This window comes from Capricornis sumatraensis, chromosome 3 (assembly GCF_032405125.1).
Source record: "Capricornis sumatraensis isolate serow.1 chromosome 3, serow.2, whole genome shotgun sequence".
NCBI classification, from domain to species: domain Eukaryota; kingdom Metazoa; phylum Chordata; class Mammalia; order Artiodactyla; family Bovidae; genus Capricornis; species Capricornis sumatraensis.
In genome coordinates, this window is record NC_091071.1 from 151,713,115 (window position 1) to 151,736,716 (window position 23,602).

A 23,602-nucleotide genomic window follows, 5' to 3' on the forward strand; every position below is an offset into this window, starting at 1 on the left:
GGGAAATCTGACCGCACGTCCTGCCGGAGTCCTTGACCTCCAAGGAACCGTGGTTCGGAAAGCTGCCCTTCTCGCCCGCTAGGTCGGTAGATCCAAGTGATCCCATAGACCAGCTTTCTCACGGGCAGTTCCCAGCCACCTGGGTGGTTCACAGACACCCCATCCCTCCTGCCCCCTCAAAACCTGGCCGCTCGGGACAAGAAGCCGCGACCTAGTCAGTCCCTTCTTTATTAAAGGTTGTCAAGCTGTACACGGTCCCCCACCCCATTCCGCTGTAAGTTCGGCTGGGTAGTTCAACCGCTCACCCATAGCCGACCCGAGCTGGGGGAGGGGGGCGGGGGGAGGGGAAGGAGTTGGGTCCCAGCATGCAATGCGGCAGCCCACAGCCGAGGTCGAAGCCATCCTGTCGCCCCTGCATCCCCCTCTCGGGACAGCGGGATGCAGGCCAGAGCGCTCTTGCTGGGAGACAGACAGCCAAGGTCACACTCCGGCCCTTTCCATCCCATGTGCAGGTGGTACGGAGTACAATAAGCAGCAATGGGGGCCAAGAAGGCCTCAAGTCTCCCAGGGGCCCATCCTAAAAAGTTGGAGAGGACAGCAAAGACTTTCCATCCCTGCTCCACAGTTTAGAAACCTTCCTTCTTAGTGTCAAAAGATAGCATGAGGGGAGCTGGGAGCTAAAGCCTCCACACCAACACAAAGCAAAAGCTGAACAGAAGGGGAGAGCAAGGGAACAGAAAGGGAGCAAGTGGCAAACATGCCCGTGATGTATGTGCAGGAAGCAGGGGAGAGGTGAGCAGGCTGCAGCGCTGGGAGAGAACTGGGGGTGAGGTAAGGGCCACAGCCTGAGCTGCTCATCTGTTCCGGGGTGGGGAAGGAGGCTGCAGAGGTTGAGGGTCCAGGCCCAACCTTCCCACTCCACAGTTGGCACACGTTCTCCCTGCTTGGCAGCTTCTGGGGTGGGGAGTCCTCTGGAGACTTGCAGGGGTGGGTGCAAAGGTGGCAGTACTGGGGCTGGGCTGGGGACCAGTTTCTAGCACCACACTCTGAGCCAAGGGGGGTCCTGGGGATGAGGCTAGAGTCCCGTGTGCCCTGTTTCCCAGGCCCCCCGTCTCTCTCCTGGGGCTGTGGTGAGCCCGGCATTGGCACCTCCCTTGGCCAGGCACGGACACACAAACACCACACGCGTGGAGCCAGGCAGCACTCAGGAGCCCTCCATGACGGACGGATGGGATGGCAGGGCAGCAATGGCCTCCATCCTGGGGCACAGGGACCCTCCTCTGGGACGGCAGGGCAACGATGGCCTCCATCCTGAGGCATAGGGACCCTCCTCCGCCTCGTCTATACCTGTGGAGAGAAATGGGTTGGTGATGGAGATGGTCTTCAGCAATCTGCTTACACAACAGAAGCCTGGAGATAAAGGAAAAGGAAAATTTGATTCTGGGGCAGGTAAGCAAAGGAAAAATCAAGTCCTGGGTTTCATAGTTGGTGAGGGGAGAGAAGGAAGTCTACTTTGGAAAAGTTGCAGTGTCATCTGCTCAGGAGGCCACCTCCCTTCACATGAGAAGCTTGACCTCAGCCTGGAAGTTACTACTTCTGGCTGTCGGTTTCGGGTCTTGGAGCCCTTACCTTGTGCACTTGAGGGGGGAGCTCATCCTCTGAGCCCTCTTCGGGCACAGGCTCCGGGTGCCTTGATGCTGACTGCCCATCTTCAGCCCATCCTCCCAGGGGCAGCCGAGAGAAGTGAGAGGGAGCCCGGGGCACTGTGCCAGGATCTACAGACACAAGTGAGTACTCTTAGTCTGCACACAGACAGGAATGAGGAGACGGGCTCTGGGGCTGCTGGGGGAGTTGGAGGCGCCAGGGAGGGACTAGTCTTCTTGGGTCTAGTCCCTCTGACCTCTTTCCTCCCCTAGAGGCCCCAGAAGGACCATCTTTCCTGAAAGCTCTGTCTTCTGTACCCCCAGTGCATACCTGTGATGCCTCCGTAACGCCTCTGGAAGCCCCCATGCAGGGCAGTAGTCTCAGGAGCTCCAGGCCGGGGTGCAGCACAGGGATAGCTGGCGGAGCGGGGGATAGGCTGGGCGGCCCGGGCCCCCTCGCCCCCTTCTTCAGGGGCACTCTCCCCACTCTCATCACTCTCCCGGCGGTGCCACACATGCCGTTCAGGTTCAGCCTGGGCCTGCTGCTTGTGGAGCTGAGAAGTGGGAAATTCGTTAGTTGGGGACAGAAAGTGAAGTCACTCAGTTGTGTCTGACTCTTTCCTACCCCATGGACTGTACAGTCTGTGGAACTCTCCAGGCCAGGATACTGGAGTGGGTAGCCTTTCCTTCTCCAGGGCATCTTCCCAACCCAGGGATCGAACCCAGGTCTCCCCCATTGCAGGTGGATTCTTTACTCGCTGAGCCACAAGGGAAGGAGTTGGGGACAGAAAAATATCTGAAATAGTTACTCTCCACCATGGTATTGGCCAGTTCTGATTTATATTGCCTCATCTAGAACCACTCAGAGTACCTGTCGTGTTAATAACATGTAACATACATGTAATGTTTTCCAAGTTAAATTCTCAGCAGATTCCAGGAACAAGCCTGTGCACAGATTGTAATGGCTCTCATTTTCCCCAGTCATCTGATTCCAGAATAAACTGTTTGTGAATCTAAGTGCCAGGAGCTCTTTTAGGTGCTGGGGATACAACAGTAAACAAAATAGTCAAAAACTCCAACTCCCTGGGGCTTATATACTTGGATGGGGTGGGAGGAGATAGACAATAAACCAATAAATAAGGAAAAAATACAGTGTCAGATGATGCTAAATGCTATGGAGAGAAAAACAGAACTGGAAGATTCAGATCCCTAGGCAAGGAAGGCTTTTACTCAGGGTGGCCAGAGATGGTACAGTTCTGAATGAGAAGGAGGGAGCCATGTGGCTATGTCAGGGAAGTGGATTCTTAGCAGGGGAAACCACAAGTGTGGAAAAGCCCTGGGTGAAAGTAAGCTTGTCTGAAAAGGATAGGAAGAGGAAATATGGGGAATGAAAATTGCAGAGCAGGTAAATGGCAGAGAAGGGATTCGAGCCCATGTCTTGCTTCTCCACGTCTAAAACCCTCTATTCTATTTTCAGTTGCCACCTTGGTTCTACGGCCCTGCCCCTTCCTGCCCACTCACCTGGTGCATGTAGAGGGCATGTAGGCTCATCTCAGTGGATGCATATTCTGACAGCACCAGGCTCTGCAGCTGGCCTTCCCACACGCTGCTCCCGGAGCTGGCTGTCCTGGCATCCACCCTGTCCCCACCGCCAGCACAGACAGCAGTCATCAACATTTCTGAGACCGGCACAAACTGCTGGGGGCTACTGCCACGCCCTCCCCTCATGGCCCGCTGCTACTCACCCAGAGCCTGTCATGGTGCTGGGAGCCCGGCCCGTGGGAGCCTGACCAGGCTGCAGAGGTGAGAAGGAGCGCAGAGCAGAGGCGACTTCAGCCCTGTGCCTGGAGCCCTGCAGGTCTCTAGGCAGTGGGGGACCCCGGCAGGATGAGCCGGCTACCACGTTTGCAATAAGGCTCAGTGGCTGTGAATAAAAAGGGTGGTAGAATTCTCAGGGCACAGGGAGGCCTCTGGTCCCCCAGGACTCTGCACATTAGAACCCAGTGGCACAGACTGAATGAACAGAGAGAAGGAAACTGACAGGTTGGACCCTTCTGCCCCACACCCTCAAGTCCCAGCTCCTGGCGTCCACTCTGCCCATCATATCCTAGTCCCTAGGAACGCACCTCAGACTCGGATTGTAAGGACTGGATGGACGTAAAGAGGGCATTTTCCGGGAGCAGACCCCCTTGGGCAAGGCCAGCAGCTGCTCCGTCCCGCTGAACTTGCTCCTTGAGGAAACCTAGGAAGGCCGTGCTCTCACGTGGTGGCTGCCAGCCAGGGTTGGTGATGGCAAAGTGCATGAGTGACAACTCTGTCTTTCCATCCTCGGCCTGCTGGTACACTGAGGCCTCCGTCTGCCCACCGGACAGCCACTGCACAAGGGAGGCTGCAGTGAGCAGGACTGGCCCCTTACAGAAGCCCTTTTGGTACTTTTCCTGTGGTGGAGGGGGGAGGCCTTGCTCCTGGAGGACAGAGACCACAGTGCACTGCTGTATCTCGTCCAGGGGCCCTAGTGGCCACCCTACGGGTAGCCACATACTATGCTAGCTTCTTGGTTTGTGCCTTTCTCAGGGGAGCTTGGCCAAGGGTACAAGTTTAAGGCTATAATCCAGTCCAGGCTCCTGTTTACAAAGCCATGTGTGCCCTGGTGCAGGGCTGCCACTTTGTGATTCGTTGGCTCAGAAGGGGTCTTTTTGCAGTTTGTCCCAAAATGCTGCATAGGCCAGCATCACCTCTGGCCAACTGCCCCCCCGCCTTTCCTAATACCTGGGGATGCCCATGCTGGCGAACATCCATCTGAGCGAAGGAGCAGGTGTCTCCAACACCGACAACCTCCACGGTGAAATTGCGGAAGAAGTCTATAATCTCCAGGGCCCGTGGGCGCAGGCAGAAGATGAGGATGAGAGGTGTGACAATGGGGCTCAGTAACTCCTCCAGGATGAACACCTAGAGAGGAAGAAAGGGACTGAGGTCACAAGAGAGCAGGAAGGAGACCAGCCCTTGGCACCGAGCTGTCAGCCAGTCTCTAGCAGGCCCTGACTCCAACTCCACTCACTGCCTTGTACTGGAAGAGCTGGGCAAACTCGTCCCGGGTCTGCGAGCGGTGGGCATTACCCTGCCAGTGGTCAGGCATGTAGTGGATGTGAGCGAGGATCACGCGGAGCAGCTGCTCAGGGCAGAACACCATGTGCTGGTCCGGGATAAAGGACCTGGTGGGATCAGGGCTGTGGTGAGACGGAAGCCCTTCCCGGAAATGCCAGCCTGCTCCCCCCTGCTGCCCTGGCCCACCTGCACACGGTCACGGTGACCCCCAGGAGTGTGACGGTGGTGAGGACGTGTTCCACAGCCAGCACGTCTTCATCATAGATGGTGAGGGCAATAAGCACGGCCAGGATGGAGCCAGCGAAGAAGGCGCAGTTCTTGGCCAGCAGTGTCAGCAGCGGTGACAAGAAGCAATTCATGTACTTGGACGCAGGCTTGTAGCCTCGGTTGAGGCGGGACTGCAGCTCATGCTCCAGCTCATTGAAGTGGCGGAGGTAGCAGCGGCCGTAGAGCGACCAGCAGCGCGCACCCAGGGCACCTGGCTCCCGCTTAAGCACCTCGGCGTAACTGAAGAAGGCGTAGAGGATCTGCCAGATGAGGATGAGGGGGCACAGCAGGAAGTTGGCAATGCCGATCCACAGGATACGGTTGCTGAGGCGCTGGGCCAGCTCCAGCCGTTGCCCCCCACGTTTGTACTCAGCCTTGAGGCTCCATTCATTGAGAAAGAGAGAGCCTGGTCCCCAGAAGAGGATCAGCTCGAAGTTGTACTTGAGGCCCCGGGTGAAGAAGACAACCTCCCCGAGACCGGGCAGGCGGAAGCGCAGGGGCAGAAGGGACTTGTTCACCAGCGCCACCATGTAGTTCTGGAACCGGAGGATGCGGTGGTAGATATCCAGCTCTGTCAACTCACGCTTGTGGATGCAGATCTGGTGCTCTTTCTGGGTCTGCACGATCCGGGCCTGCACTTCTTGCCACGTGCAGTATGGAAGTGCCGACTGGGGTGGGGAAGAGACAGGGGATGGAAGGCGGGGTGGTTGCCTCAGCCCCTTGCCCTCCATGAGCTGTGAGGCTCAGGGGTCCTTGGGAGCCTTCAAGCAGACCCTGCCTGCTTGAAGCAGACCCTACCAAGGATGAAGGAGGTTGCCTGGTGCCCAGGAATATACCCCACCCTTCCTAGGCGGTGGAAGACATCCTGGACTGTGGTGCTAACTGCCCAGCTTCCCAGTCTCACCATGGGGATGCGCAGAGCATGCAGGTAGAAGGAGTGGATCTCCCAGTAGCAGCAAATGTTATAGATAAACTTGATGAGCCGGTGGACCCAGAAGACACCAGCGATGACCAGGATGGTGATAAGGGAGCCATTTTCCTGAATCCTGGTGGGGGAACAGGGAAGGGGAGGAAGAGTGGCCTGAGGCCTCTGGGCGGAAATGCTGCTGTCCTGAAAGATTCGGAGAGGCTGAACCTGTGTTCTGGGGAATGTTACTGCCTCACACCCCATCCCCCACCTGCTAGCTGAACTACAGGCTCTAGTGCCCTCTGACCTGCAGTGCTCACCTGGCACTACAGACTTGGGCAGGCAGAAAGGCATCTGGCAGAGTGACCTTGATGGGCTCGGTCGGGTGAAGACTGTGGTTCACCATCTTGTTGGCGAATAGGATGTCGTAGTCCACACAGCTGACCAGGAAGGTGGTGAAGGCAACCACAAAGAGGAACTGCCTGGGGAGTTGGGCATAGGGGGTGCGGTCTGAGAGTCAGAGAGACACCAGTGAAATAACCGGGAAAAAGTGAGAGTCTGGAAGTGGCAGACTAAGACTAGGGAGCAGCCTCTGGGGAAATGGAGGGCCTCTCTCTACTGCTTGGCCCCGGGAGACCCAAGGCAGCACCTGTTTTTGGCTCCTAGCTTCAGGCACCACAGAATCAGCCTGCTTTTCTATCTCATGGTAATCTCTGCCAACACTCACTCTTTCAAAGGTTTTAGACTGTGTGGTCTCTGGTCCCCAGTCCCTGATTTCCTGTTGAGATTGTAGAACCCCTTTGCAGATTTGAATTCTTCTCTTAGGGAGGGCAGGTTTTCCACCCTTTACTCTTTGGCAAAGCCATATGGCTCCCAGAAGCCCCTCTACTCAGCAGTGGGTCTAAGGTACATCCAAGGCAGAACAGAGACATTTTTCTCAAGTAAGCATCTGGCATCTGATACCTCCTGACTGAACCATGCTCATTCTACTGGAGCTCTGATGAGTCTGAATTCTCTCTGTGGAAGAGACAGGACTTGGAAAGCCTTCCTTGTAAGGGTGATTAAAAAAGATAAGGCTGTAAAACGTGGTGCCACACCCAGGCTTAAACTATAAAGGTTTGCAGTTTGGAGCCTTGCACCTAGCTGCATTGGCAGTTTGGGCCAGGAGTTGAGCTCAGAGACAGGAAACACTGTGATGTGTTCCTTCACCGCACCATCCGTCCCTTGTACTTACATGAGCTCAAAGATCTCCCCGATGAGCATACAAGTGAAACCATTCTTCTGGTGTAGATTATAAACGTGCAATTGTTAAGAAAAAGTGGTTGGTAGAGACAGCAGTTAAGAGCACATACTTTGGTGTCATGTACCTGAGATGAAGTCCTGGCTTTCTGACTTTTGAGCTGTATGACTCTGGCCAAGTTACTTAACCTCTCTAAGCTTCTGTCTGTAGTAGTATAATAGCACCTGTCTTATAGGATTGTTAGGTCTGAGATAGTGCATGTAAAGTATTTAACAAAGAACTGACACAAAACCAAGAAGACATTAATTATTATAATTATTAGCACACCATCAAGAGAATCACCCTCAGAGAGGTTCCTTATAAATTAATAATACAAAGTACAACACACATGGCTCTTAATAGATGTGGGATATTATTATTTATAACTGTCATTATTTCCCTAGCCTCTGTTTAGGTTCAAGGTGCACTCCATTCTCCTTCGAGGGATTAGAGCCAAACCCACACCAAGTTCTTCTCCTCAAGGGGCCTGGCTTAGAGAGGAACTGAAAGTTCAAGAGCTCCAACACAGAGACACAAAGGATATTCGAGAGAAGAAGAGGTCAAGATTTTCGATGTGGTGCCAAGGTGCTGTGGGTACAGGAGCAGAGATGTCAGAGCCCCGAAGAAATGGAAGCCCCTTGCTCCCTCAGCATCCCTCCACCAAATCTCCCCCCAAGTCCCAGTTCTGGCTGTCATGTCCAAGAACTCACACTTGCTCCCCTCAGGAACATGCACCAACAGGTCCTCCTCTCCAGGGGGTGAATCGCTGTAGGAGGCCTCTAGGCGCTGGTATTCAGTGTCAAACTGCGCCATCACCACCGCCCCCTGTCTACCCTGTCGACCTGTGGATACAGAGAAAAGAGAGACCCAGGTTTAGACCTTCTGCCTTCATCTTCTTCCCTGCCTACTAGGACAGAAATGAATGAGAAAGAATCCTTGGGCTTGGTCTCCACTACTAGTCGTCTTGGATCAAAGGCAGAGGAAGAGTAGTAACCCAATGAAAGCAACATGCTTAGGGCTTGGGAGACACTCACTGACCAATGAGGTCAGTCATTCCCGTAGCCTTTACTGAGTGTCTACTGAGGCCTTGCTGGCCTGAAGACAAACTCTGCCCCTTTGCGGGGGTGGGCGGCAGGGTCTGTTTCATCTTCTATTCAGTGGAGAGAAGGGGCCCTCCCACTCCCCTCCTAGAGAAACTCTGGTCTCCCAAGAGACTAGCAGTTTGGAAGCACTTTGTAAACAGAGGTTTGAGATAAGCACATGGCCCTACCAGCTCCATGGACAGTGTCAGCTCCACTCCAGCCCTCGATGCCCTGGCTCTGCAGCTGCTGGAGGAGAAGGTGTCAGGCCCCAGAGAATGGGGAGTGGGAACAGAAATAAACCCAACCCTACCACTCCCCCCAACCCCCACCAAACTTCCCAACCCTGCTCAGGGGAAGCCAAGCAAGGGGCAGGGAGGCTGCAGTGAGAAAGAGGCACCCCTCCTAGCCTAAGGCTATGCACACTTCCTCTGGTTGTAACATATGAGGCCACTCATTCAACTGTAGGGTCCTGTGCTGTGGCTTAATGAACCCGTCAAGACTGAGTCTGTACAGGGCTGGACTGTTTCTCCATGCCCCACCTTAGCCTCAGGAATTAGGTGGACCTTTCGGGGTTCGCAAAGTCCCAAATCCAAAACCCAAGAAGAGAGTCTCTCCTAAAAAGGAGCTGCTCTTGCTTCCCTAGCAAACACCCAGCGGGCAGGCTAAGTTCCTAGATGGGATATCCTGACTGGGTCAATGTAGACTCAGATCCTGGCTCAACTGTGGGTTCTCTTGGTCCTGGAGACAGGCATGATCTAGGTGGCACTCACCCAGTCAGTGCAGACACTGAAGCTGTGGAGCACTGCCCAGCCTGGCCCCAGTGGGATTCCCCGAGTTAGTGAGAGCCCTGGATCCTAAGAAGCTGACCAAGCCCTCAGGGAACTCACCACTCACTGGGTCAGTGTAGACCCAGGGCCCATAGAGCCCGTGTCAGCCGGGCCCAGGCTCAGGGGTTCCTGCGGACGTTGGAAGAATCGAGCCAGTCCGACAGCCGATACCCCAAGCTGAGCTGGGTTGCCTTCCTACACCCAGCTGCCACGACCCGAGCCCAGTGCGCCCCCAGACCGCCCGGCCCCAGGCCAAGGGCTCGGCTCCCAACAGCGGACAATCTTGCGCGCGGCCCCGCCGCTCACGCGCGCCCCCGTCCGCGCGCCCCCGCTATCAAAACATTCCGGCTGCGCGCCTCCGCCCCGCCCGCGGTGCCCCCTTCCCCCGTTACCAACCGCAAGTCCGCTTAGGACTCCGCGGGCATACCTGGCCAGGCAAGACACGGGTCGTGAGATTTCGGTAACCGGGCTCGCGTTTCACCTCAGGAACGGTGACCCGGGTGATTCCAGGGGCTCCGTCGCCTCCACTGGGCTCGACTCGACCGGGAGCGCTAGGCCTGGCGTCTGCCACTCACTGTCAGCCGCAGTTAGCCTGGCCAATGAACATGGGGGTGGAGACACGACGGCCAATGCTCGGCGTCCGAGGCGGGACTAAAGGCTAAAGGCGGGCCCTGGGGGTCAGGGAACCAATTGTGCGCTCTATATGGGGCGGAGCTCAGATGCAGGCAATGCCTTTTGTCCTCTTCGCTACTCCGTAGTGACGAGTTTGTTAAGGTGTTGCAAAAATTCGGGCTTCGAACTGTAGACTTCCCGTGCCTCTCCGCTCCCTCTGACCTTAAGTGCAGCTACTGTGCGCGGGCGGGGGGGGGTGCGAGTCCACGCGGTGTAGTCACTGCTGGAACTCACCGCACGGGTAACGAGGAGAGGTTGGTTAAGGGACCGGTGATTTTAACACTGCTGGAGTCGATTTGGTTGCTGAATTCGCGCCCATTTCACTCTTGTGTGGTCCGAGATTGGGAATTTCAGACAGCGGGCTGGGATCACGTATTAACCTTGGGCCCACCCCTGGTACCCGGGTGAGTGGCCGTGGTTCCTTGCGGAGTGGGAGAAACGCTGGCTGGGGACGCGGCATAGGACCTTGCTTTGGGAAGCTCTGTTTCTTAACCTCCTTTCTGCTCCAGCAGCTGCTTCTAAGTAAATTTCTGCTCAGCCATGTCGCTGGCTCCAGCTGCAGCCCAGGCTCCTGTGTCGGTCTCCCTGTTTGACCTCAGCACGGATGCTCCGGTTCTTCAGGGCCTGCGCCTGGTGAGCCACTTTCCCGAGGAGGCCTTGGCCCAGTCTCTGCAGACTTCCTGTCCAGGTATCTGGGAAGGTGTGGGGTGGACCCGTGAGAGATATGACAGGACACTTTGGAGCTTATTGCTCCTCCAGGGAACACATTCTTACTGGTGTTTCCCAGCTTAGGAGCTCTTCTTGACATCTCCTTCCACCGGATAAAATTTATCAGCTCCCAACTGCAGAGTGTTTGTTTTTTTACTTTTACGCTGAAGTTTGTGTATATTTTTCTTAACTGTTACGAATTTAAGGCAACATTTGTACATGTTTTCTGATTAAAAAAGAAAAAATTTCACTTGATCGCTGGATTTCTAGAACAGGCTCCTGAATTGTCTCCAAGCAAATCTCTTGCCATTGCTTATGCCTCATCACATTAACACCACTGCCTGCAAAAACACTTCACCATTCCTTGATATCACCCAGATTTAACTATTCCAATCAAATCATTCCTTCTTGCTGAATATAGAACAACTTACTGTTGGTTTCATACTACTTTAGTTTGGCTGTTTTCTTATACTTAAAAAAAAAAAATCAACTGCATACTGTAATAGGAAATATAAGCTAAAAAGATGGTATTGGGGAAGAGTTATTTGCACAGTTTAAAAATAATCTTAACCTTACCAGAGACCATTCACTGGTGGCTCACATGGTAAAGAATCTGCCTGCAATGTGGGAGACCCAGGTTTGATCCCTGGGTGGGGAAGATCTGGAGAAGGGCATGACAGCCCACTTCAGTGTTCTTTCCTGGAGAATTTCATGGACAGAGGAGCCTGGTGGGCTACAGTCCATGCGATTGCAAAGAGTCAGAGGACTGAGCGACTAACACTTTCACTTTCAGGATTCCTCTAAACAATCCCTGTTGTTTATTTACACACAGTGTTTATATTCATCCTATGCATATCTTTTCAGAAGCATATTTATTCTATAAAGTGATTGCTGTGTCATTTATTTCATGACTACTAGATTGTTAAATTCCTTGAAGGCAATGACATGCCATCTCTCTCATTTGTATTTTCTGCTTTGTATATCAGACACTGAATGTAATCCTAGATAGTGTGGATTTGGGCCCATTCTACCTCTGTTTACCCTCCCCTTATTTAGGTTCAGAGGAGCGAATAAGCCCAGAAGGAAGACCATTCCAGGGTCCTCTGGATATTTCAGAGAAGTTGTTTTGTTCAACCTGTGACCAGGTCTTCCAGAACCACCAGGAACAGGTAAAAGACCAGGTGCAGAGCTAAATGTGGAAACAAAAATGTCATGGTTGGGGTAAAGAGGTAGAAATTTGTCTTTAGTGAAGGTCTACATTTTAAGTAAGGAAGTTAGTATTACCTGGTCATACTTGGTGGAGTTCTTGTTTAGGTCTCGTGTAACATAAAAGGCTGGGTCAGGCATATTTCCACATTGTTCTTCCCTCTTTGCCTCGTACCAGAGGGAACATTACAAGCTTGACTGGCATCAGTTTAACCTAAAGCAGCGTCTCAAGGACAAGCCTTTCCTGTCTGCCCTGGACTTTGAAAAGCAGAGTTCCACAGGTGATAACTGGTGGGAAAGCATGTGCGAATCAGTCATGGGGATGGAGAAAGACCCTAGCTGAGGAGCTTGAAGAAAGGTCAAAGATGGGGCACCAAGCTTTCGTATCTTTTGTTGTTCTCAGGTGATCTTTCCAGCATCTCAGGATCAGAAGACTCAGACTCAGACAGTGAGGAGGACCTGCAGATACTGGATGAGGAGAGGGCTGACTTTGAGAAGCCTACGCGACCCCGAGGCTTCCACCCGCATCGGGTTCTTTTCCAAAATGCCCAGGGCCAGTTTCTTTATGCCTATCGCTGTGTCCTAGGCCCTCGCCAGGCAAGTGCCAGCACACATTGTGTGGTCAGTCCCAGCCTTTTGTACACTCAGCCTAGATTTCCCCTCAGCACAGTCTCTCATTTCTTCCCTTCCTTCCTGTTCAGGGTGGGTGTCACACTTGATGGCACAGGCTTGAACTGGCCTGAATCTTAGAAGGGTCAAGTGTAGTGGAATTCAGTTTGGAAACAGACGGATCTAGGTTGGAATTCTGGTTCTCCTACTTGATCTTGACTACCTCTGCAAGTTTCTAATTTTCTTATTATAAAATGGAGGCAAGCATGAAGCTGCTGTATCAAAAGAGATGGTGCCTGTGAATCACGTAGCCCTGGCACTTGTTTCTTACTCCCAGTAAGTGCCACAGAGATGTTTGTGCTGCTCCTGTGTCTCCAGGTGCCCCTTGAAGAACCAGAACTGCTGCTTCAGAACCTGCAGAGTGGAGGTCCCAGGGACTGTGTGGTGCTCATGGCTGCTGCTGGGCACTTTGCTGGTGCCATTTTCCAAGGGTGAGAGGGTGCTGCATGGGGCAAGGATGGAATGGATCCTGTTAGTCTGGGAGTACCATCTGATTTCCAGTACTGAGTCTGTGCTGTCTACAGACGAGAAGTGTTGACACACAAAACCTTTCACCGCTACACAGTGCGGGCCAAGCGGGGCACAACCCAGGGGCTTTGGGATGCCCGGGGTGCAGCTGCTCACTCTGCTGGGGCCAGTCTGAGGCGCTACAATGAAGCCGCACTCTATAAGGTGAGTTATGTGTCCAGGTCAGGTGTGCCCCTAATCCCCACTTCTCTCCTCTTGACTGATTAAATGGTACAGCAGGGAGGCTGGCTCCTGTGTTCCCTGTCTTTGTTCTTTCTGGGTAGATGAAGGTAGAATGGGGTGGATGCCCAGGAGTCTGAATCCTCTCATTCTCCACTCCCCATTCCCTACACGTCATCTGTACGTCAGTTTTTGGTTGGAGGTTTAAAAGTAGCAAGTGAAGAATTACAGAGCTGAGTTACTGTCTTCTCTAGGAAGTTCGTGACCTGCTGGCAGGGCCATACTGGGCTAAGGCACTGGAGGAGGCTGGGACAATACTGCTGCGTGCCCCCCGCTCTGGCCGGTCCTTGTTCTTCGGGGGCCGTGAGGCTCCCCTGCGCCGGGGAGATCCCCGACTTTGGGATATCCCCCTCGCTACCCGAAAACCCACCTTTCAGGAGCTACAGCGTGTACTTCATAAGCTGACCACGTTATACGTCCATGGTGAGCTTTCTTTCTAGATCCCCACACTCCCTAAATGTTCCATCCGAGCCTCGGGTTCTCATTCGTGCATCCAGATGGTTTTCTAGCCCTTGGACTACAGTCTGATGCCATTTTCATTGACAGAAACCTGAGCTGGCTTCTCCTTAGCTAAGTCTTTTGTTTTATGGCAGGAGAAGACCCTCGGGAGACAAGCAAGTTGGATTTACCTCAGACACACAGGAAGAGAGTGAGAGAAAGGAAGGTTATCGAGGAAGAAAGAAAGGTCCCCAGTGATGAAAATGAGGCACTTGGGCAGAACAAGGAAGCTCCCAAACAGGGTTTGCACACCATCTGGCAATTGTCAGGTCTCTCTCTGGGGGGATGTCTGTCCTAGAAATGCAGCGGTAAATCTACTGTCATAACTTTACCCACTTCTCTATTTATAGGTAAGCCCTTACATACTAACCCCGCCCCCCCTCCCCCACACACAGACACATCTGTTCAGTTCGTGGTAACAATTACTGAAATATATTTTGTGATTTTTCCAAATCTCCTGTCATCTCTTTTGATCACTGATGTATTTCTAGTTCTTAGAAAAGTCTTAGCATGAAGTCGATGCTTGGACGTGTGTTGTGTGGATCTTAACATAATTTACTTGCCTTCTCAGATGCACTGGTTTGGAGCTAGGGTTTGCTTCCCATGAGGCAGACTGTCACCTGCATGGTTGTCAGCTGCTCCATGCTCCTCTGTTCCGACTACCCTAAGGCTGTCATGGGAATGTCCAGGGACTCTCGTCCCTGAATAGCTTCTTCTGGGTCTGCCCTGGGGCTGTGAGCCTTATATCTTCACATGATACTAATGGCTTCAGCTCTTGATATGCTACTTTATCTTGGGTGACAAAATACAATTTTATTTCAAGTGATCTGGATTATCTCTCTATGTACATTCTTAGGCATCTGGGGCAGCCCACACCCTTCTACCCTCTGCTTATTCCTTAGATGGATCTAACATAGCAACTTTTTCCCCCTAGGATCAGAGTCAGAGGGAGAGGCTGGCTCCCAGGTAGAGTTGGAACTAGTAGAGGTGACACTGGGAACGCTGGATCTTTGTGAGTTTGAGGTATTTCCCAAGCAAAGGAGGAGAAAAAGGAATAAGAGGGAGAGAAAGCAAGACCTGGAGTCTGGGGCACAAATGACTCTTTCCCAGCAACCAAAGGAAGATGAGGCCCTTTCAGGGTCAGCCCCCTTGCAGCCTCCCTGGGATGAGGCCACGTCCCCCTGTCAGTCGGAGCTCTGGGATGTGCTTCTAGCTGCTTGCCGAGCTGGAGATGTGGGGATGCTGAAGGACCGACTCACTGCCAGCCCCCTAGACCCTGGAGTTCTGCCTCTGCTCAGTGCCCCCTTGGGCTCTGGTGGCTTCACTCTTCTGCACGCAGCGGCCGCAGCTGGGAGAGGCTCAGTGGTTCGCCTGCTGCTGGAGGCAGGTGCGGACCCCACTGTGCAGTAAGTGAGGTCTTCATGCCGATCCCCGCTAGGGTACAGAGGATGATCTGGACGCTAATCTTGGCCTTGCCTAATTGACAATATTTCCCTTAGTCTGCTTGGGCGATGTTGGGAGGTGCAGCAGGCAAACCGAACCTGTTTGGGGGTTTTTCACACTTAGGGATTCCCGAGCTCGGCCACCGTATACAGTTGCAGCTGACAGATTGACACGCAATGAGTTCCGGAGGTTCATGGAGAAGAATCCAGATGCTTGTGATTACAGCAAAGCTCAGGTCAGCTGGAGAAGGAAGCAGCAGAATGGGAAGGCATCAGAGATGCTGGCTAGATCTTTTCTACTCTCCTACAGTCTTATCAAGGATAGTCTGTACAGATCTTTACCTTTTGCTTTCCTGGAAATCCTCCAGGTGCCGGGGCCGCTAACAGCAGAAATGGAGGCACGGCAGGCCACTCGGAGAAGGGAGCAGAAGGCAGCCCGGCGGCACCGGGAGGAACAGCAGCGGAAGCGGCAGGAGCAGGAGAAGCAGGAGCAAGAAGAGCAGCAGCGATTTGCTGCCCTCAGCGACCGGGAGAAGGTAAGGCTGGGGGTTCCTCCTTCCACAGCAACACTTCCCCAGAGGTCTGATCTCTTCCCTGGTGTGCAGCCGTCACTTCTTGGACATGTTCTCCACCACTGAGGCCTTGTGCTTAACACAGCTTCTTTTCCCCTCAGAGAGCTCTGGCTGCAGAGCGCAGACTAGCTGCCCAGTTGGGAGCCCCCAACCCTCAGACCCCTGACCCTGCCGTCACCATCAGCAATATTCCGTATGTGGAGGGGGCAGGTGTTGGGGGTGGGCTGTGATGTGGGCGGGGCCATTCTGTACAAGTAGAGCAAGTGCTGCTCTGTGTTCACAACGGCTGTTGAGGGGATATGAGATGTTTTGGGAACCTCTGGAATAAAAACAGAAGTGACAGGAGGGTGGGTGGGGAAGGCTTGGATTGGAACGTTTCTGGGATTCCTCTCCAGCCATTTTCTCCCTCTTATTCAGACGCTGCTGGAGTTGTGGGATGTCTCTCCAAGGCCTTGTTCCTTTTCACTACCTTGACTTCTCTTTCTGCTCCACACGCTGCCTCCGGGATCATCGCAGTCAGGCTGGGAAGCCCTCTTCCTGATCCCTTACAGCTCCACCTGGGGCCAGCGCTAGGCCCTGAGAGGGCACACTCCCCCTGGCCCTAGGCTGCTTCTTCCCCCACGGAACCAGGGTTTGGAAGATTAGGGTGAAGGACATTCAGGAACCAGGGCAAAGACAGGGCCACAGAGGTTTGTGGAGCTGGTACTGTCTCTGGAACTTTAATCACAATAAAGTTTGGCAAGGAAACTGCACTTGTACTTCCATTCAGGCCCGTGGCCTTTGTTTCCTTACGGTCACCATGGCTAGCACGAATGGATCCTGCCCACTGCGCTTGTCCCACATCCAAGGATTATCTTTCTTTCAGTGCCCACTTAACTCCATTGGTTCAGAGGCACTTGAGAGGGAATAGATGTACGTCCTGTGCTTGGTGCTATTGAGGATGGGCCTATCCAGGAACTGGATTTGGGGCTGAGGAGGCACGTTTTCTAGCTCCAGCAACGTGATTCTGTTGTGGGCTCCCCTGGGAAACAGCAGGGGTCTTGGCACATAGAGGGTCTGCTGCGGCCCCCGCTTTGTCCAGTAGCGGCCCAAGTTAAACCCATTGATCCAGACTTGGCCCTGGGGAGTAGAGGAAAAGAAAGGATCAGCTCTCAGAGGGGTAGAATTATCCCCTTGCTGGGGGGTGGGGGGGTTTCCTAATCAGAGGAATAATTTGTGCTCTCCCTTCTTCCATGGTTTTCCCCTCTTACCACCCTACCTCTCACCCCACCCCCACCATCAGCAATACCTTCGTCCATCCAGGTAGAAACAGAAATGTGTCCCCGCCTGAGTTTAAAATTGGGAAGGTGGTAGAGTAGAAGGTGGGGCCGGAGGGGGTCTGAGGATGTGAGCTTTTCAGCGGCTGGATGGGAAACCACTCTTTGACAAGATTGTCAACTTTCAGGGGGAACATCAGCCATTGAGTAAGGACTGTCTGCCCCAGAATTGGTGGCTGTAACAGGCCCTGTGAAGAAGGCAAATGAAAAATCATCTTTTACTAAGTTCTAAGGCCAGACTACTGCTACGCAAGCCCTGGAATGCACCTAGTGGCTATGTCCAGATCCCCCACCAGCTGCTGCTCTGCTCTCTAAGCCCTAAGGCTGTAGCTCTTCCTTTAGGCCCTCATCTTTTCTAGGGAGTTCAGGAAAGAAGAGTATGGGGGCGAGGGAGTGGGCAAAACGAGCTCACCTTGAAGTCACTGCTGTTAGACCCAAAACTGAGCCTCCCCATGTTCTCCAGCAGGACATCCAGTGTGGCCCCTATTTTCCCCATCAAAAATAGGTTATGTTCCATGTTTCGTTCCAAAACACCCTGAAACACCTGTGGATGAGAATATCTGTGAAAGGGAGCGGCTCAGCATCTAGCTTCTGGCCACCACCCAGGAAGCTACATTAATAGACACTAATAATAGACACTATTATTTAGAGGGCAAAGAGAACGAAGCCCTTCTGTCAGTTCCTTCTAGAACCTTATCCTTTGTCAAACTCTTCCTCATCCCACCTTATCCTCTGCAAATGTGAGCAGGCAATGGGAAAAGGTAGATACCGGAAACTTTGCTGGGGAGGAAAGGAAATGGGCTCATAGGTAGCCTGGAATTAGGTTCTCACCCCATCCACCATCACGTAGGCACGGTCATGGACTCCATTATTTGGCACCCAGAGTTGTGTTGGCTCAGAAACAGTATGGGTCAGATAGGTCCGATACAACATATAGCCATGGACCTAGGTGTGGAAGAACGAGTAAATAAGATGTGCTGAGAGACAAGAAAGGATACTGTGGGGAAGACGCATAACTCGGGGGACCCTTGGTATAGCTGTTGGTGGATTATGCTTTACCTGGTTGACAGCCTCAAAGGTCATTGGCAGGACTGAATGGATGGGACCTTGGGGGCACAGGAAGTCTAAGAAGTCCAGCAAATTCCCATCCTATTAGAATAAGGGGAAAGTATCAGAATATAAGGGAACTTTCAGAATAGAGGGCTGGGCAGAATCAGAGAATAATGGGGAGGAGCTTACCAGGTGTAGGGTCAAAGGTCCAAGCATCATCTTGGGGCTGGGGGGGGGTAAAGGTCCCAAAGGAACTTCCTGGAACTGAGCCCAAATTCTCTCAGGAGCCATAGGAAAAGCACACAAAGAAACCCTATTCCAAGACCCTAGTGTGCAGGGTTCTTAACCAGGGGTCCAGGGAAGGGCTTCAGGGGTCATGAAGATTCTCTAATATTGTATGTATTTGTATCTCCCCAGGAAGTCCCATCTGAGTGCGAAATGCTGCAGTAGGCTGCTCAGAGGGTTTTGTGGTCCAGACAACAATCATTGACTTATGGGACCCCTTTACAAACAATTTGGGCACCCCTCCCCCTAAATTAGTAAAAGCCTTTGGCACTTAATGAAGTGGTAGGGCACCTTGCTGATGACATTTCGAATAGCAAAAAGCTTGGGTGTGGGGTCCCCTGCTTCGGATATGGGTGCGTCGTAGTCATAGCTGGTAGTAATTGGAAGAAAGCGTCCCTTCTCATCAGCACCTAGTCAAACCAATTTAATTAATTCAATGCATCGTTCAGATGACAGGCCTAAGCAAAGAAATTCATGCAGAGAATTTTGCTCTCAGAAGGGACAGTGGTAGCCATATCCAGCTTCTAGATATCCTAATCGACACATTCCTCAGACTCTCTAATTCCTTGCTGCCTCCCTGCCTCCACCCCAGAGACCATCTAGACTCACCATTCCAGTATCCGAAGTTGGTACCTCCATGGAACATGTACCTGAAGTGGGGGAGAGTGGGGGGAAAGGTAGAAGCTGACCCATTGAATCTTAACCTTCATCCCTAACACCCAGTTACAGATATCATGTTGGCCCCAGTGCCTCCAGTTACATGTTCACACTGGCTCCCAACTTGAGCATTTTCTCTAGTCCTTTGGTTACAGCTGGAATGGAACGTGTGGAGTGATTCTGGCCCCAGTAATCCAGCCAGCCTGTGTAGTACTCAGAGTTCACCTAGAGTGTGAAGTGAAAGGAGCTGTGAGCAAGATGGGACCTGAGCGCCACCCATTCCCCACGCTGCCTCTTGCTTTGATTGGCCTCCCCTCTGGCTCCTCACCAGGGGCCCTCGGGGTTCATACTTCCGAAGCAGGCCAAAGATCTTGGTCATGTTGTCAGCTGCAGAAAGGAGGCAAAGGTGCAAGGTAAGCAACATGAAACAGGTGCCCCTTTCCCAGACTTCATTCTGAACCCTTGCTTGGGAGACCTGGGCCAAAATCTACAGTGGTATAGAGTCCCTGGAGGGAGCCACATTTGAGTCCTTCAGGCCCATCTGTGGTGAAGAGCAAAATCTTGTCTCCAAGCAGCGATCGGAAGAGCCCAGCTAGGTGCCTCATGTAGCTCACGTCACAGGCTCTGTAGCTACCGTATTCATTCTCCACCTGCCAGGGGAAAGGAAAAGTGGAGGTCAGCTCTGAGGTGGAGAAATTAAGGGCACTGGCACCTCCTTCCCCTAGCCCAGTCAACTTTCCACTGGTACCTGAATGCTAATGATGTTGCCCCCATTGTGGTAGAGCCATGGATATATCCTGGGCAGCAAGACCTTGAACCAGGAGTCCACTGCGGCAAGGAAGTCTAAAGGAAGGGGCAGTGCTCTGCTAGTGAGGACACTGCCACCTCCTTGGCCCCCACCCACAGCATCAGTGCGAGCATCCTGAGTGCCGCCTGAACTCAGGGAAGCACTGTGTGCCATCCCACTTGTCCATAACTCCGTCTGGGAAGCAATGACTTGTCAGAGGAAACTCTGAACCCTAAGCACTTGTATATTTGCATGGCAATGAAATTTAAGCATAGGAAACAAAGCAGTGTTTCTTGAGAATTCATTTTTTAAATGTCAGAAAAAAATGGTAAAACACATCACATGGAGCTATTACGTAACCATATGTAATATACACTTGAGATTGCTATGACATAGCACACACGCTTGTGTGCCTGTGTGCTCAGTCGCGTCTGATTCTTTGTGACCCCATGGACTCTAGGGGTTACAGGCTCCCACCAGACTCAGGTATGAAGTAGCATGGGAATTCACAAAATTGTAGAATGTCTGACCCACACCTGATGGAACTGCCAGTCCAGGACATTTAAGTCAGCAAATGAAAGATCATTATATGAGGTGGCATGCCTTCAACTCTCAACTCCTGTTGGTGATTTTTGTTGACTCACCCTCAGGGTCTTCATGCATGACCTCTGGCTCCTTACCTAGGTGACTCCAACTCAGGCTTCAGGTCTCAACTTACATTTCACTTCCCCAAGAAAACCTCTGATATCCTAGATGAGGGTAGATTCCCCGTTACACTCTCTCACATCGCCTCGTACTCCCTTTTCAAGTGCTTAAGAAATTAAAATTAAGCGTTTGTCTGTAATTGTTTCCTGTCGGTCTCCCCTACTAGTGAGCAGGAACCTTCGTCTGTCAGGTTCATCGGCTGCATCCCTGTCATTGAGGACAATGCCTAGAAGACAGCGGACTCTCAAAGGTGGAGTCAATGAAAGATGTTTTAGAGGCTATCTTTATATTCTTAAAACATTTAATTCCTTTACATTTTGTGTTCTGTATAAAGGAGGGCCAGGTTGCACTGCCTCCTTTAATCCAAGCATACATTAAATCGCATCCCTTGAATGATAAAAATTTAACATGACCAGAACTATTGTTTTTCCTCCAAATGTTGATCTTTTGCCACCCCTAGTCTTCTCTGTCTTCCCTAAGTCAGTAAATGGCTCCACCACCTTGACTGGCTGGATACTTAATTCCCTTCTTTCCTCATCTTACCCATACTGTCCTCCCGCCCCTCTGCCACTGCTCCCTTTCTCATCAAAATCTGTCAGTTGAGTCCTGTTGACCTTTATCTCCAACCTATAGCTCATTTCTGCCCTCTTCTTTGCATTTCCACCACTACCACAACCAGGAGCCATCTCTCTCTCCTCAACTACAATCATAGTCTCCCAGTTCAGTTTCTCCACCTCTACCCTTGCTCCCCTCAATCCATTTTCCACATCCAGGCTAACGGAGTCTGAAAACAAATCAGATAATTTTGGTTAAACTCTTTCAATGACTTTCTACCGTGCTTACAATAAAAGGCAAACCCCTTACAATGGTCTGAAAGGTCCTGCATTAACACTCACTATATAGCTCCAATTACTCACACTACTCCCCCTTACCCGCTGTGTTCCAGGCATGCTGGCCTCACTCATAACAGTGTTCTGTCCTACCTCTGGGCCTTAAAACATACCATACCTGGGAATTCCCTGTGGTCCAGTAGTTAGGGCTCTGAGCTTTCACTGCCAAGGGGCCAGGTTCAATCCCTTATCTGAACCACGATCCCACAAGACTCACAGCACTGCCCTCCCCCCAGAAAAGTACGCCATTCCTCTACCTGGTCATTCTGACTTCACTCTTCATATGACCAGTGCTTTCCCTTTCCTAGAGTAACTGAAATATCATCTCAGAAAAGCCTTTCTGGCTTTCCTACCTAAAGAGGCCCTGTTACTTACTATCTCAACTCCTTGTCCATTTTCTTGTGTAGTATTTTTAAAATAATCTTACATAGGTTTTTTTTTTTTTTTTTTTTAATTAATGTGTCTTCCACACTGAGTCCTCTGGTCCCCCAGTTCCCAGCATCCTGCTGGGCATGATTAAAACAGTAAATAATTCGAATGAGTGATCTCTGTTTTGGGTACCCAAATGACCAATTTTGTTGTTGTTTGCTTTTTTCTGAGTCCAGTCTTTTTTTTTCTCTACCCACCTGGATCTGAGGTTCTCAGATGAATTTTAGGCTTTCGAAGCAACCAGGCTGGGAGACCCCCCTGAGACAAACATAAAGACAACAAAAAAGTGAGTGGGCTTTGTTGTGTGAGAGTAGAATAGGGTAGGTAAGAAGGGAGGAAGTTGAGGGTAGTGATGGAAGTGGCCCCAGAGTCAGGGCACATGGGAAGCTTTGCTTCTATCCCTTCTCCAACTAACTCACCATCTCCCACTCTGCACAGATGTAAGGTCCTGGTCTCAGTATGACCAACAGGTTCGCTAAAGTTGCCTCTTGCAGAAATGCAAAGAGGTCACGGCTGCCATTAAAGTTATAGACCCCAGGCTCTGGCTCATGGTAGTTCCAGGGCACATAACTGAAAAAGGAAGAGGTTAACAGGGCCCAAGACAGGGAGAAGCCAGGGAAGCCAAGGGGCTCAGGCCTGCAGAAATCTCCAGCAAGCTGTGGGAAGGAGGTCCTGGCCCTCCCCTTTCCCACCCTTGGCAGGGAAGCCCTGGAGCTACAATCCTCATACCCAGCCAGTCTTCCTGTCCTGGTCCCCTTCTTAAGGGCATGGTAGGAGGAGTGAATCCCACCCTTCCATGACTCTCATGAGCACTTCTTACAACTGTACTACGTTGAGGCCACTCATTCGCATCTTGAAAAGCCGGTCTGCCCAAAGCACCCGCGGTACGCGAAAGTAGTGCAGGCTGCCAGACACGTAGCGGAAAGGGGCCCCGTCCAGGAGGAATCTGTTATGATCCCGATCCACTACGAAAGACCGAGTGTCTGCCTGTAAGGGGAGAGACCGTGCTCACAGGGGTCTGGAGTCTGGGGTCAGCGTCTCCCAAAAGCAGAGGAGACAGAACTAGCCCTTCCCAGTATTTTGTTGTTTTCACTTTCACTCTCTCCTCCGCCTGTCTCACCGCACCCAGCGGCTGGTTCGATTCTCCCATTCTACCTGGGGCAGCAGCAGCGTCAGGAGCGGGAGCAGCAGGGAGGGAAGGCAGAGCGGTTTCTTGGGAGCCATGGCGCTTTCGGGGCTCTTCCAGTCAGAGACGGTGGTCCGACGGTCACGTGGCAGATTCCTGGGAGAGAACCTCAGCGAGCAAGTGGGCGGAGACCACTGCAAGTTGTCGGGCGATTAGCCAGGACTTTGTCTCCAGCCTGCAACTGCCTGCTACTCTACTAGTTTGTAAGCCCCTCTATATTTTGCTACTGGTTCATGAACCAGCTTCATCATGGGAGCTTGTTAGAAATGCAGAGTCTCAGACCCTACCTCAGACCTGTAGAATCAGAAGTTGTATTTTAACAAGATTTCCGGGTGCTCCGAGCACATTCAGGATTGAGAAGTAGATCTCTACTACACTGAGCCCCCTGAGGATAGGGAGAGCCTTGTCCATCCTGAGTCCTCTGCTGCTATCACAGGGTTCAGTACACAGCAGGTTAAATCTAGATGAATGTCAGATCTAGGTTCAGACCCAAGGGAAACCAGAGGTTATCTTCTCAGTATATGAAAGGGAGTGGGAGTTGGGGTGGGGATCAGGTTACAAGAGGAATCTTCTTCCTAGAGAATCCTGTCCTGTTTCAACAAAAGAGACCATCTAGGCCATCCTATCATCTTTGGATGTGCGCCCCTTTCCAATTTACCCCTGCCTGGGCAAG

At 52.1% G+C, this 23,602-nt stretch overlaps 3 protein-coding genes across 6 annotated transcripts; 1 reads left to right on the forward strand and 2 right to left on the reverse strand.

Annotated features, from left to right (window-relative positions):
• Positions 1–250: 250 nt before the first annotated feature.
• ATG9A (autophagy related 9A) lies at positions 251–9,653 on the reverse strand. The gene is made up of 16 exons (XM_068967759.1): positions 9,538–9,653; positions 8,472–8,529; positions 7,912–8,043; positions 7,746–7,789; positions 7,157–7,221; positions 6,243–6,404; positions 5,920–6,061; positions 4,935–5,683; positions 4,702–4,855; positions 4,413–4,592; positions 3,770–4,018; positions 3,389–3,567; positions 3,165–3,282; positions 1,975–2,197; positions 1,630–1,775; positions 251–1,347 (listed from the first exon to the last, which is right to left on the reverse strand). The coding sequence occupies exons 3-16, from the start codon at positions 8,012–8,014 to the stop codon at positions 1,342–1,344; spliced, it is 2,520 nt and encodes an 839-aa protein (XP_068823860.1). The 5' UTR covers positions 8,015–8,043; positions 8,472–8,529; positions 9,538–9,653; the 3' UTR covers positions 251–1,341.
• A 276-nt stretch (positions 9,654–9,929) lies between these two features.
• Positions 9,930–16,349, forward strand: ANKZF1 (ankyrin repeat and zinc finger peptidyl tRNA hydrolase 1). 3 transcript variants are annotated; one of them, XM_068967214.1, is made up of 14 exons: positions 9,930–10,186; positions 10,295–10,470; positions 11,547–11,659; positions 11,875–11,977; positions 12,100–12,293; positions 12,684–12,796; positions 12,890–13,037; positions 13,307–13,535; positions 13,706–13,852; positions 14,545–15,016; positions 15,177–15,288; positions 15,421–15,588; positions 15,726–15,817; positions 16,042–16,349. In XM_068967214.1, the coding sequence occupies exons 2-14, from the start codon at positions 10,323–10,325 to the stop codon at positions 16,163–16,165; spliced, it is 2,163 nt and encodes a 720-aa protein (XP_068823315.1). In that variant the 5' UTR covers positions 9,930–10,186; positions 10,295–10,322; the 3' UTR covers positions 16,166–16,349. The 3 variants fall into 3 exon arrangements, with proteins under 3 accessions (XP_068823315.1, XP_068823316.1, XP_068823317.1); XM_068967215.1 differs by lacking the exon at positions 15,726–15,817; XM_068967216.1 differs by lacking the exons at positions 9,930–10,186; positions 10,295–10,470; positions 11,875–11,977 and having other exon boundaries at positions 11,554–11,659.
• A 1-nt stretch (position 16,350) lies between these two features.
• On the reverse strand, positions 16,351–22,990 carry GLB1L (galactosidase beta 1 like). Of its 2 annotated transcripts, XM_068967217.1 has the most exons (16): positions 22,899–22,990; positions 22,564–22,730; positions 22,163–22,313; positions 21,941–22,001; positions 19,681–19,775; positions 19,408–19,582; positions 19,261–19,319; positions 19,036–19,157; positions 18,885–18,925; positions 18,567–18,685; positions 18,180–18,254; positions 18,000–18,089; positions 17,772–17,885; positions 17,353–17,484; positions 16,913–17,128; positions 16,351–16,743 (listed from the first exon to the last, which is right to left on the reverse strand). In XM_068967217.1, exons 1-16 carry the CDS (start codon positions 22,965–22,967, stop codon positions 16,486–16,488), a joined length of 1,944 nt encoding a protein of 647 aa, XP_068823318.1. In that variant the 5' UTR covers positions 22,968–22,990; the 3' UTR covers positions 16,351–16,485. The 2 variants fall into 2 exon arrangements, with proteins under 2 accessions (XP_068823318.1, XP_068823319.1); XM_068967218.1 differs by lacking the exons at positions 19,408–19,582; positions 19,681–19,775.
• Between the last annotated feature and the right edge of the window lie 612 nt (positions 22,991–23,602).